At 32.5% G+C, this 14410-nt stretch overlaps 1 protein-coding gene across 1 annotated transcript in view; it reads left to right on the top strand.

Moving 5' to 3' along the window:
* Nucleotides 1-14410, top strand: part of Cad99C (cadherin 99C) — a 210430-nt gene that overhangs the window by 139752 nt on the left and 56268 nt on the right. Inside the window, exon 9 of the mRNA XM_072542457.1 lies at nucleotides 12052-12270. Within this exon, the coding sequence (XP_072398558.1) occupies nucleotides 12052-12270 (219 nt within the window). The remainder of the gene's footprint in view (nucleotides 1-12051; nucleotides 12271-14410) is intronic.

The raw sequence follows: 14410 nt of genomic DNA, 5'->3' as shown, positions 1-14410 counted from the left end.
TCTAGGCATTTTTAAATATTTCCACCAAACATACAATGTTAACACTGGCAAAGAATCAATTCAACTGCAATATTGTAACAAATTTATACCTACCCTAATGTTATTTTAATGTATTTTAAAATATGACCATTAATGCAGTTTTTACCTAATTTTCTAGGAAGTCGTTTACTGCAACTGGTTATCAATGAGTCTCTAGCATAATTTTGTTAATCCGAAACCCGCGTAAATATAGCGAACCGACTGTAACAACTGTTTCAGACCTGGTGTACATTGCAATATACATTGAGTTTAGGTAATCCTATCCACTAAGATAATGTATTAAAAATTGTATAAATCAGCATATTTGCTAATTTAAGCAATTTCTGGTAGACATAAATAAATCTTGCTGCTCTTTAGCTATCGGTTTAAACGTATTGTGTGACTTTGAAAATTATTAGTCATGGCGGCGTCAAGTAGTCGTAAACGAGGTAAGTAAAAAATTATTTTATTTATAGCAGTTTTTACAAACTAATAAAATATGTATATCAAACGTTTTATAAAATGTCAGAATCAAAATATTATATAAAATATATATTTTCTTTTATATTTTGTTAAAACATAAGCTTTCATTTTTATTGTACATTGTAATGTGCATCAGTCTTTAATTCTAATTATTTCGGGTTTTAATCCAGAAGATTCACGGGATCGTGAGGTTTTATTGGAGCTATTAGGTGATGAGTGATGACCAATTAGAACTTGAATGTGAAAATATGTTGCAATATTTGGAGAATCATTCAGATATTGAATCTAGTGATGAAGAAATAGACACAAAGACAAATTATAAAAATGCTCCGGATATCGCAGGAAATCAGATTGGAGCGGGAAAAATTTTTTTTGCGTATTAAATATATAACAATTTTTTTTAGGAATTTTTTTATCAAAATGGAAAAAATAAAAAACCCAGAAAAATAAAACCAAGTATAGTCCTTTTCCATCATATTGATAGCACATTATGTATGCAAATCCTCAACAGGTCAAAAAACCATAGGCGTCACCCTATACTTGTTTTGAAATAAATAAAAAAAATTAATATTTTAAGATGCCGTCAACAATTCATTATCTTTTAAAAAATCTTCTGTAAAATAAGTGTCCACTAATCTCACTATACCTTTTTTGTGCGTAAAAAACGTCGGTATATATGCCACACGATTATTGTTAATTATACACGGGTGATTAACGAGAGAATTCAATATTTCACGAAATAAATTAATGTAAACAGTAATTTAAAGGTGATTATTGTTTTCTATTCAAGTTATCGCCTGACACAAAAAGAATACCTTCTTTGAACGATTACCTGGAATTACTGATAAGACTTCACTAATGATAGTTTAAGTAGTTTTTATGCCACATTACAGCTTATGCCAATAACATAAATTAGAAATTGTTTGCATCTTCCATTTAGTTTGTAGATGTACATTGTTCATGTCTTACCTACCTACGTTTTTGGTGTCGATATTTTGTTATTTGCATTTAAAAATGACGTCGACAACAGGTTTTATCCCGGTTAAGTGTAGTTTTAAAGGTGCCTTCAGTCTAAGAGAGAAAAATATAATATTAAATGTACACGATGCACTTGTACATCAACGCCCTTTAAGTAATGTTCGTGAAATCGTTAACATGTGTTCAAATATGACAGCGGTTGGAGAAGCAACAATTTATAGATTCCTAAAAGAAAGAAAAGGAGGAAATATTTCATCTCCCAAGAAGAGTGGAGGGAGTAAACCCTTGGAAATTGAAGAAATACATAAAAACATGATAAGACGCAGCGTCCACTCATTTTTTTTTAACAAAGAATTTCCAACATTGGACAAAATCCAAACATTAATTAGAGAAAACGAAGAGTTAACAATCATAAGCAACAAGAAATTATGGGGACTATGAGAGAGATGGGATTTCGTTGGCAAAAGAATAGAAGAAAATCCGTTTTAATTGAAAAAGATTACATTGTATGTTGGAGACAAGATTATCTAAGAACTATGAAAAAGTACCGAGAAGAAGGGAAAACAATTTTTTATTTGGACGAGACTTGGCTAAATGAAGGTCATACTGTACCATATCTATGGGTTGATACAAATGTGAAAAGTTCCCGCCAGACATTCATCGAAGGTGTATCTACTGGAATAAACAATATTCCCGTTGGAAAAGGACGCAGACTCATAATAACCCATATTGGAAACGAATACGGTTTTGTCAATGGTGGATTATTAAGTTTTGCCTCAAAATCAACCAAAGATTACCACGAGGAAATGACTGCTGACGTTTTTGAAGAATATTTTGAGCAAATGTTGGATTTTATTCCAAAAAATTCTGTCATAGTCATGGATAATGCTAGTTACCATTCAAGACTAGCAGAAAAATTGCCAACAACGGCATGGAAAAAAGGAGAGATAATCGAATGGTTGGATAAACACGCAATTGAGTACGAGGAGAATTCGACAAAAAAGGAATTATAACCTATTGTAAGGCAACATAAAGCAGCTTATAAAAAATATATAATTGATGAAATGGCATTAAACCGTGATGTAATTATTTTACGTTTACCCCCATACCACTGTGATCTGAATCCGATAGAAAATATATGGTCTCAAGTAAAGGGTGAAGTCAGACGCAACAACAAAACTTTTAAATTAGAAGACTTACAACAATTATTTGAACATTCCTTATCAAAAGTAACTCCAGAAAATTGGAAAAATGCTGTTAGTCATGCTCACAAGGAAGAAAATAAAATGTGGAATTTGGATAATATGACTGATGCAATGCTGGAACCGGTAATAATTAACATTGGAGTTGAAGATTCCTTAGATTCTGAAGAAAGCAGTGAATCTGAAATGGAATTTGATTAAAATAATATTCATTTTTTTACAAATCGGCCCCTGTTACGGCCACAAATTATTTTATATATAACCAATAAAATAAACATCTTACATTTCTTGCAAATTCATTAGTACCTGTTAATCTCCATCACTCCGACACTGGCAACTTTATTTAGGGATTAGTAACTCTCAAAACTATTGTATTCTATTCTGCTTCAACCTTTATACCTGGTGGTCATACTCAATTTAAAATTGTTTTCCTATATACTTCTGTAAACTTGTTGACTAATATCTACTTTTCATTGAGTCACCCGTATCAACAGTTTAGGGATTTGCATACATAATGTGCTATCAATATGATGGAAATGGACTAGTAATATAAGACTCATAATATACAACACGATACATCAAATGAAGAGAAGTCTGCTGTAGATTACTTTTTACAGTACCTTTCACTATTATTTTTTGAAAAAGTTGCTGAAATGACCAATATATACGCTTTACACAGTGACGAAACATGTAGACCAACCGATAAAAATGAAATTACCACTTTTGTTGGACTCCACATCATTATCAATTGTATGTGCTTCGAATTAGAATATATTGGGATAGTACGTACAATATTGGTTTATTTTTAAACAATATGAGTAGAGATAGATTCTTCTTATTACGAAAAAATATCCATATAGTAAACAATTTAGAAAAACCAGCCAATTCAAATGATAAACTATTTAAAGTTAGACCGTTTTTTGATGCACTCCGCAACAGATGTCTTGATCTGGCAAAAGGTAAATATTTCAGTGTTGATGAACAGGTAGTACCATTTACTGGAAGACTAAATTTCAAACAATACGTGAAGAATAAGCCACGCCCATGAGGTATTAAAATTTTTGCTATGTGCGGAGCCAATGGAATGCTTTACGATTTCATAATTTATCAAGGCTCGACGACTGAAATACCAACAGATTTGATGAACAAATTTGGTTTGGATACATAGGGTGAACCCATCCATAAACCCATGGATTATATACCTAACAGGATCAGTGTTAGAGAATCAAAAAGGGGCAGATTTATATGTAAAAATAAAATAATATTAAAGCAAATAAATCGTATTGATATCTAACACTTACGTAATGTGCATAAATTAAAAACTTACTCGTTGACTTATGAATTATTGATTTTCAACTCTTCTTCTGTGTCAGTTTCTTTGTCCGGCCCGATAGGAATAATTATATATTGACAAAGTTCTTCAATGTTATTATTAAAGCTCGGATTATAGGCAAAATGCCTTTTTTGTCTATTTTGCCTATTATAATTGTTTTTTGCACTTTTTGCCTTTTTTCGTAAATTCCGCCTATTTGTGCCTTTTTTAAAATTTCATGGTACTACCCATGATATTATTCTATTCCTAAACCATTCTAATTCTATAATAAAATTTTGGGTCAATAATAAAATATCAATGGTTTGTTTATATAACAGATTTCTAGGAAAATGTACCTGATCGAGACTTGAGGGTTAACTATTTGGAAATCCCTAAAGCTTTATTAGTTTATTATCAGTTGTACAGTCGGTTACTGTATCAGAGTTTAGTCACAAATTGCTATATCCTAGTTTAGTTTTGTTGCGTATACCGAAAAGCAAAGAACACGTTTTAAAACGTTTTAGACATTTTTGTGAAAAGATGACATCTAAATTAAGGCTATGGATCGCACCTTATTCGGAATTTTTCTCTAGAAGGAGATAGAGCATTTTGTAAACCATGCGGCAAATCGGTAAGTTTTATTTTTTCTCTTTTTTTCTCGTCCCACAACATAACTAAATTCTAAAGCGGTTTTAGAATTCTAATTATTTTTTTTTAATTCTCAGATTTCAAGTAGAAAAAAATACTTTATTGACCAGCATTGTGGAACCCCACTTCATAAACGTAATTTGGAAAAATTAAATTCCTCTAAGTTAGCCCAAATATCTCTGCGGGATAGTTTAAGAAGTTCAAAAAAAAAGGAGGAAGACGCATTTAAATTTGATTTATGCCAGATGATGATTGCATCCAACATTCCTCTATATAAAGTTAATAACCCTACTTTTAAATGCTTTTTCGAAAAATATCTTAATAAATCCTTACCGGACGAGAGTACATTGAGAAAACATACTGTAGAAAAATGTTATGTGGAATGTATTTCATAAATTAAGCGGGAGTTAGAGGGCAATTTTTTGTATATTATCGTGGATGAAACGACAGATGTATGCGGCAGGTATATAGCTAATTTAATGATTGGAATTTTGAACGAAAACTTCGCGAGAAAACCTTATTTAGTTGCCGTTAGAGAATTGGAAAAAACAAACAATCTAACAATAAGTCGATTTATACAAGATAGTTTAACAAACCTCTTTTTACCCAACGCTATACTAGTGAATAAAATAGTTTTAATGCTTTCAGATGCTACGGCATATATGTTAAAGGCTGCTGTTAATTAAAAGATTTTTTATCCTAATTTAATTCATTGCACTTGTGTAGCCCACGGGGTAAATAGAATTGCTGAAGCAATAAGAAATCTGTTTCCGTTGGTAAATAATTTTATAAATTTTATGAAAAAAGTTTTTGTAAAGGCTCCGTTGAGGGTGCAAATATATAAACAAAGACTTCCGGGTGTCCCTTTGCCACATAAACCAGTAATTACAAGGTGTGGAACCTGGCTCGAAGCAGTTTTTTTTACTTTGAACACTGCAATGAAATAGAATTAGTTATGTCAGAATTTGATGATGATATTTCCGAAGCCATTCGAGAATCAAAAAAAATATTAAAAAATCCCAAATTGAAACAGGAACTCGCTTATATCAATGACAATTATAAATTAATAGTTACCACAATTACCTTATTAGAAAAACAAGAGATAAATTTATGTGAGTCGGTAAAATTAATAGATAATTTAAAGACGAAAATTAAATCGGCACCTGGAAGTAACGGTCAATTAATTTAAAAAAAAAATGAAATATGTTTTCGACAAGAATGAAGTTTTTCGTTTTTATCTAATGTTGCTAAAGTTTTGAATGGGACATTTTCCGAGGAATTTCAAATTATGCCAGATTTATTATCCGCTCTGAAATATGCTCCAATTACATCTGTCGATGTCGAATGTTCGTTTTCGATGTACAAATTAATTTTAAGTGATCGAAGACATAGTTTTAAGACCGAAAATATTGAAAAACATTTAGTTGTTTCTATTAATGATAAAATTTTAAGTGGTTACAATGTTTAATTATTAATTTACAGTTATTTAGTTACTAGTTTATTTATACTAATGTTATGATTATGATGTGTAAATATACCTGCCTTAAGTTAATATTACGTTAATTCACTTTGTACAATAAATAATAAGTTATATCCATTTATTGCCTATATTTTGCCTAAATGTTAATATTCCTGCCTTTTTTAATAAAAATATTTGCCTATATAGGCGCCTTTTTCTTCAATTTTTGTTGCCTATAAATCCGAGCTTTAGTTATTATCAAGAGTCCACAATCTTTCTTCCACTTATTTATGTGGTTTACTGCATTTTGTTTACGGCTAACAGTCCAGTTATATTTCTGAAGAAAACAAGGTTTTCGGTGTTTTATTGGTAAATGTATATACATTAGAGACATTATATAATTGAACTTCAACGACGATGTATTTTTATAATGAATCCTTTCTTGGATTACATCCATATGTTACGTCACATCTTTCGAACGTCTTTAATTTGTTTGACAGTATCGTTATCCGTGATTTATTATTAAGACTGTAAACTCTAAAATAATTGAACATCACTTATCCACAGGTATCTTAGAAAAACTCTCAGACGTTTATACAGCTTTCATTATTAAATAATTTTTATCGATTGGCAACCTTCACCGGTCATTTATCTTTGGAAAGATTTTATGTCTTGTCGCTATAAAACTGACTTAACGTGACAGAGAAATAAACAAAAAACACCTGAAACAGACCTTTATGCTTTTATGCTTTTATGAACGTATTAGAGGATTAAAATTTTAATGGGTCTTTATTTCACTTATAGTGCAAGGGAATATCAGGTAAAGTGTGCGTTTAAAATCTACCCCCATCCAACGGACTTTCTCAACCATAAAACTTAAATTAATAAATTTCTAACTTATAGTGGGTTCGCTATATTTACGCGGGTTTCGGATTAACAAAATTATGCTAATGACTCATTGATAACCAGTTGCAGTAAACGACTTCCCAGAAAATTAGGTAAAAAGTGCATTAATGGTCATATTTTAAAATACATTAAAATAACATTAGGGTAGGTATAAATTTGTTACAATATTGCAGTTGAATTGATTCTTTGCCAGTGTTGACATTGTATGTTTGGTAGAAATATGTAAAAATGCCTAGACGTGTGTTAGATGTAGATAGTCTAATTTGTAGTGTACATAAGTATTTTACGGATGAAAAAGAAAATGGCGGTCCTTTAAAATCGGTAATGTCTGTTCAACAACGCGTATGTGATGCTCTAGGAATTAGTGAAACCAAACTAAGAGGAGTATTACAAAATCGCAATAATGAACGGCCGAAAGAAGATCACCGAAAAACTCGCCTATCATTGAAAACGAAAGATATTCCAGATGGAAAAAAATTTAAAATTCGTGATACCATTTATCGAATGCGAGCCAACAAGGAACATGTGACCTTAAATACAATTCTCTCGAAATTAAAAGATAGAAAATTTGACGAAATTGGCAGAACAAGTCTATGGCAAGTGATACATAATTTGGGTTTCAAATTTCAAAAGGAGGATGACAGAAAAGCCCTTTGTGAAAGAAGTTCTGTTGTGCATAAAAGAATTAACTTTCTAAGAAAATATTCTAAATTAAAAGAAGAAAGGGCAAATTTTATATATTTAGACGAAACATGGATATTTTCTAGTGGTGCAACCAAGAGAATATGGCAAGATGATAACGTAAAGTCTATCAAACATACTGATGGAGAAGGGAAGCGACACATAATTTTACATGCAGGAGGGAAATCGGGTTTTTTAGAAGGTGCTGATTTAATATTTTCATCTAAATCAAAATCAAGTGACTATCACGATAATATGAACACAGAAATGTTTGTAAAATGGTTACATGAAAAACTTCTCCCAGGTTTAAGTGAGCCCAGCGTAATTATTTTAGACAATGCACCTTACCATTCTGAAGTATTAAACAAAAGTCCAACGAATTCTTGGACTGTTAATAAAATTAAAGAATGGTTGACAAAGGAACATATACCATTTACACAACATATTTTAAAATCAGAATTATTACGCAAATATCCACGCAAAACCAAAAACCTTTGTTGTGGATCAGATTATTGAAAGTTACGGTCATCAAGTTTTACGTCTGCCACCGTATCATTGCCAGTTTAATCCCATCGAATATATATGGGGAATAGCAAAACAATATTATGACAACCATATTGGGCCTAACGGTTATAACGACGACGCAGTTCGGGAAACTTGGAGAAAGGCACTTTCAATTGTAACTCCAGAAGTGTGGTGCAACTGTATATTCAAGTGCGAGAAACTAATAGAAGATTGGTGGACTCGTGAAAATAAAATAAACGAAATAGGTCCAATCATAATAACAATTAATGGTGATGACAGTGATGATGATGACGATTATGATATTTTTGATGATAATGACTGTTTTTCATTTTTGTTGGCAAGTTAAATTTTTTTATTTTTCATTAGAAATTCTCTCCATGGAACAAATATACATAGACCATATTTTCTGTGTGAAGTGTAATATAAAATTATTATTAGGTTTATATTAGCCACATTAGACTCCATTAATGAAGTAATTCTCCTTATTATACTGTCAATTATATAAAAGATTTTCCATTATTATTTAATTAAAAAAAGTTATGGATTATTTTTCATTTCATTTGACCAGTTGATATTTCCCCAAAGAGCAGGTAATTAAAACTGGGTACTTACAATAAAATTTTTAATCCGAAACCCGCGTAAATATAGCGAACCAACTATAATCTCTAGCTTAGTAACATTACCATTTCTGGATATATATTATCCAGAATCATTTTTGAATCCGAATTTTGAATCTAAAAGATCCGAAAATGAGCCGTTTGCTTCCTAAAGTTATCTGTAAAATATTACTATGCAAAAAAATTATATTTTTGGTTTACAACTGCTTCTTTGTTCTTTAAAGCATACATTTTACATTATTCTGCCAGTAAAAACACCACACAACCAGCCAAAAAGCTTTTAAAAGGCTTTTTAGCTGAAACTACATCAAGTATGGACCTAATGGAAATTTCTTGCTATTTAAGACCTCTAATTTTTGCTGAAAAATTATTAACCCATTTTTAGTAAATTTTGAGTAATGTGAAAATATTCCAAGTGCCTTGGAATATGACCAATATGCACAAAACTGACGCAACGCAGTCCCTGCTCCTCTTTCTAATGGGCCGGGTTTATCGACCACGTGACCTTCTCATTGGCCACTTAGTTCACGTGATCGATATACCTGGCAAATTAAAAAGAGATTGCTTGCTTCATTTTTCTCTGTCGCTTTGGGGGAATGCGACTATATTATAGCAATCAGTCTGATTGTATTATATGTCTATGATTATACATTTTCTTAGAAATTTTTAAAATAATCTTTTTTTGAATACGATTTCTGGAGCGTCAATTGAAATGTCAAGCTTAGTTAGAAATGTAATTTTTATTACAATCAATTGTGGTAGCTTACTTTTATATAAACATAATACATATTTATAGTTTATTTTTATGAACGAGAGAGTAATTAGCATAATTTTAACTGGTAGCTCCGACCACTCCATGGGCGTGCTCAAGATTAATTGAAAAATTACTTTGAATAATTGTAAAAAATAAATGAATTATTTCAGTGTTATAAAGTGTTATAATGTGTATGTAAACAAAAGTGACCTCTTTTATCACACACTATATTAGAACTGACTGGCCTACATTAAAAAGGGTTTTAAAATTCACATTTTTTTTAATTTTTAAAAATTACAAAAGAGAAAAAGAGTTTTTAAAACCGTCTAAGGTATGTTAAATAGATGAATAAAAATATTAATATAAAACTTACAGCTACTTGTTACAAATCCAAATCAGATTCAGAAGATGAACTTTCAGAACCAAGATTTATAATAACTGGCTCGATCATTTTATCAGTAATATTGTCCAGCTTCCACATTTTTTCCTCTTCTTTAATAGTGTGATTTACTGCCTTTTCCCAGTTTTCAGGTTTTACATTATTTATGGCCTCCAAAAACAACTGTTTAACATCATGAATTTTAAAAGTGGTATTTTTTCTTGAAACTTCACTCTTTATCTGTGCCCATACCAGTTCAATCGGGTTTAATTCACAATGATATGGTGGGGATCTGAGTACTGTCATTCCACGAGTTTTGGCAATTTCATCAATTTCGTATTTTTTAAATTTTTCTTTATGAAGGGCACACAACGAATAAAGTTCCTTTCTTATAGATCCGGGATGGTACGTAATATTTTTTGAATTCAGCCAATTCTGCAAGTCTTTTTTTAACCACTTGGTTGTGGGCAGTCCTTCTATAAGTCTGGAGTGATAACTTGCATTATCCATTACTATTACACAGTTCTTAGGAAGAAGATCTATCATTTGTTCGAACCATTCTTGAAAGACATCAGCGTTCATGTCTTCATGGTAGTCACCGGTACGAGTTGATTCAAAAGTTAATAAACCACCTTCAACAAAACCGTCTGAACTGCCAATGTGTACTATTATCAGCCTGCGTCCCTTTCCTGATGGTGGGTTTAAACCAGTAGATAAGTTATTTACAAAAGCGTGCCTTTGACTTGTAACAGTTTCATCCTGCCAAAATTTATTTGGTGTATGACCCTCGTTGATCCATGTTTCATCAAGATAAAATATTTTTCTTTTTTGGTTTCTCATGTCCTTTATGGTTCTTAGAAAATGTCTTCTCCATATGACAATATCGCTTCTTTCTAATAAAATAGACTTTCTGGGATTCTTTTTCCAGCGGAAGCCTCTTTCTTTTAAAAGTTTCCATAACGTATTTCGACTCATTTCTGGGTAATCCTTATCATCTCGAACTGAGACAAGAACTTTATCCAATGTTGGAAATTCTTGTCTAAAGAAGAATTCATGCACTTTCCGTCGAAGTCCTTCTTTAAAATGATATTCTATTTGAAATTTTGGTTTCCCTGGAGCATTACGTGGCATTTGAAAACTACCACATTTCTCTTCTTTAATAACTCTGTAAATCGTAGATTTCCCAACACCAAGTGTACTGCTAACTAACTCAACGGTCTCATCAACACTTTCCCATAAACGTTTGTCTGTAGATGATTTAAAACAATTAAATATTAATGTTTTTTCATTAACTGTTAGAGGACCAATTTCGGCGTTTACACGGCACCAAATTTTCCATAACACTAGTATACACAATAAACTGCACCTTGCAACTGAAGTACCTACTTTTAGTGAACTGTTAAGAATTTTGAATACGCCACTTGGACCTTCCTATATACAAAATGGAAAAACCCACTATCACATTTTCTGTGGAATAAGTTTAGAAGGTAATTATCTAGTCAATTACTGTCGTAGATTCCTGGAATTAAAGAATTAAATGTTTGATTGTTGAAACCCTTACTTCGTGGAATGCACTCATTTCAGATAAAATAAAACGTTTTATTTTATCTAAAGAATTAAACTTTATTTTGCAAATAGGTAGGTACTTATTAAACTTTTATTGGTTATATATAACCAATAAAATAAACATCTTACATTTCTTGCAAATTCATTAGTACCTGTTAACCTCCATCACTCCGACACTGGCAACCTTATTTAGGGATTAGTAACCCTCACAACTATTGTATTCGATTCTGCTCCAACCTTTATACCTGGTGGTCATACTCAATTTAAAATTGTTTTCCTATATACTTCTGTAAACTTGTTGACAAATATCTGTTTTTCATTGAGTCACCCGTATCAACAGTTTAGGGATTTGCATACATAATTTATTGTTTTATTACTCTCTCATACATAAAAATACACTATAACTTCAGACATGTCTCAAAATAAAAATAGTTTCAACACAATTTTATTTGGTAAAGATACGAAATAATTTATACTGCTTAATCTTCTCGTTTACTTAACTAATTACTGATTTATACTATAGGTATCCAGCGGAATACTTCAAGGAGTACTTAATATTTCACCAGAGAAGATTCAAGCGGTGGACATGGATACAATCAATTCTCCAATTCAATACTCATTCGTCAGCGGTGTACCCGAAACGTATAGCAACTATTTTCGAATTGATTCAGAAACTGGACAAGTTCATCAAATTAAACCAGTGGATACGTCGACGACAAAGAAATTTAGCATTATAATTAAGGTAAACCAATGATAAATATTTTCTAGTTTATGTTAGAAAAATGATGCTTTATCGCTTATTTGTTGATAAAATTAAGGGAACTTGTAAGAGTACACGTTATTTCTACAATATTTCAAAATAATTTATTTAATGGAATTCATCGAAAATCAAATTAGTAAATCAATAAGTCAATACGCCGCTGGTATCGACATCTAATAGATTAAATCCATAACTATCCTACTTGCATCATCATCATTATTCTAGCTTTACAGCCCTGTGTGGATCCTAGCCTCCTCAAGAATTTCTCTCCAGTCATCCCTATCCATCGCCTTCCTTCGCCAAGTACGCATTCCCATATTTCTCATGTCTTCATCGATGTTATCAAGGAATTTTTTTCTCGGTCTTCCTCTTCTTCGATGACTAATAGGAAGACTAAGATGGGCAGGACATCTGACAAGATCTCAGCAGAACAACCCTCCTACAAGAATTCTTATGTCACAATCTGTGCGAAGTAGAAGTAGGGGTAGGCCAAAACTCAGATGGAGAGATTGTGTAGATGAGGATGGTAGATAAATAGGCGCAGCAAACTGGCAACAGTTGGCAATGGATAGAACTGACTGGCGTAATAGACTTGGGAAGGTCGAGACTCTTTTATAGGGCTTTAGCACCAATGATGGTGATGACTAAGACAAAAAATAATAACACGAAAACCGTAAAATATTTTTTACAAATGAAAAATGTATAGTTTAAAATTTAACTAAAAATTAATAAAGTTCCCCTGTCAAAAAAAAATTAGGTGAGTATCCTGAGTAGAATATCTCGGTAAGATATACCTGTGGATATCCCACTGATCCATGGGGTTACAAAAATTCTCATCGCAATTGGTTTGGTACAAAATCATAGATTTACAGTTCAAATATATTCGTATGAAAAGTAAACTGATTTAGTACCATTATGGTTTGATTGTCTCCTCTGTGTAGGTACTTAAGCATAATAGAGCAGACGGAATAGGTTTATTTATCAATTAATGAAAGGGGCTTTAGATAACCCCCTGTTTTCTTAATTTTACAAGGCTTATAGTTATTTTAAAGAAGTCGGATCATAGGTATAATGTTAATAAGTTATTATAGAATTAATAAATTAAATTATTTATTGAACAAGTAAGAAATAAAGGGGTATACTACTAAAGACACGTCTGTTTTTAGGCGAAAACAAAACTTTTACTTCTCAAACTCTAAAGCCGTCATGGGTCATTCGTATTCAGAAGTTTAAAATGGTTCGAACACTCAACCGACACTTTTAAGCTCTGTGTCTCAGAAACGGTTGATTTTTTTGGTACCGTAGGGTCTGACACATGCGCAAAATGTTTTAGTGGGGTGTAAATACGCTCAATATTTACCTGTAAAACATACACCTGTATACACGACACTGCATTAGGTATCATTAAAAGTCCACGTCGTAGAAAAATTTATGGTACCAACTCCGCGTGCGTACAAGTCGATAAAACCTCTTGTGTATCCTCTGTGCAGGTGTAGATTACATTGATAATTACTGCGCACGTGTACACCTCCCTGAAACCTTCAGTGCATGTGCCGGCCCGTACACTACCCTCTGTGATGGTATACGTTTCACTGATATCTACTATACATCTGTACATTATGTGACTGCTTCCGCATATGTAACAGTTACTCCAGAACTTCCCGTGCAAGTGTACGATGGACTGATATAAGTTGGCGCAAACCTCGTGCATGGCTGGCGGCATGGTGTGCTGAGAGATGTCGACGCTGAGCGTGATATGCCCTTTACGTTAGATGAAGTGGCTGTGGCGATGGGTTCCCTCAAGTCTTGCAGGGCTCTTGGTCTAGATGGTGTCCCACCCGAGGCGGTTGTACATCTGGACCTTTTGTAGCCCACGTAGCTGCTTGAGCACATGAATGCTCTTCCCTGGAAAATCTCGAGGCTCGTACACCTGCCTAAAGTCAATGCAGAAAAAATATCGTTCTATTTTCCTTCTTCCTTGCATAGAAGAGTTCTATGAGAGAGTGCTACATGTACGTATTGAGGAGGTTATTGTAAGGAGGGCAAAGGTACAGGAGATGCGGTGACCGATGTGCTTCGGGAAATAGGGTCTGATCACCAATGGGTCATCTTGATTCTCTTT

This window comes from Diabrotica undecimpunctata, chromosome 8 (assembly GCF_040954645.1).
Source record: "Diabrotica undecimpunctata isolate CICGRU chromosome 8, icDiaUnde3, whole genome shotgun sequence".
Taxonomy (NCBI): Eukaryota; Metazoa; Arthropoda; class Insecta; order Coleoptera; family Chrysomelidae; genus Diabrotica; species Diabrotica undecimpunctata.
The sequence above is the reverse complement of the archived record's forward strand: the minus strand, read 5'-3'. Positions and strand labels throughout refer to the sequence as shown.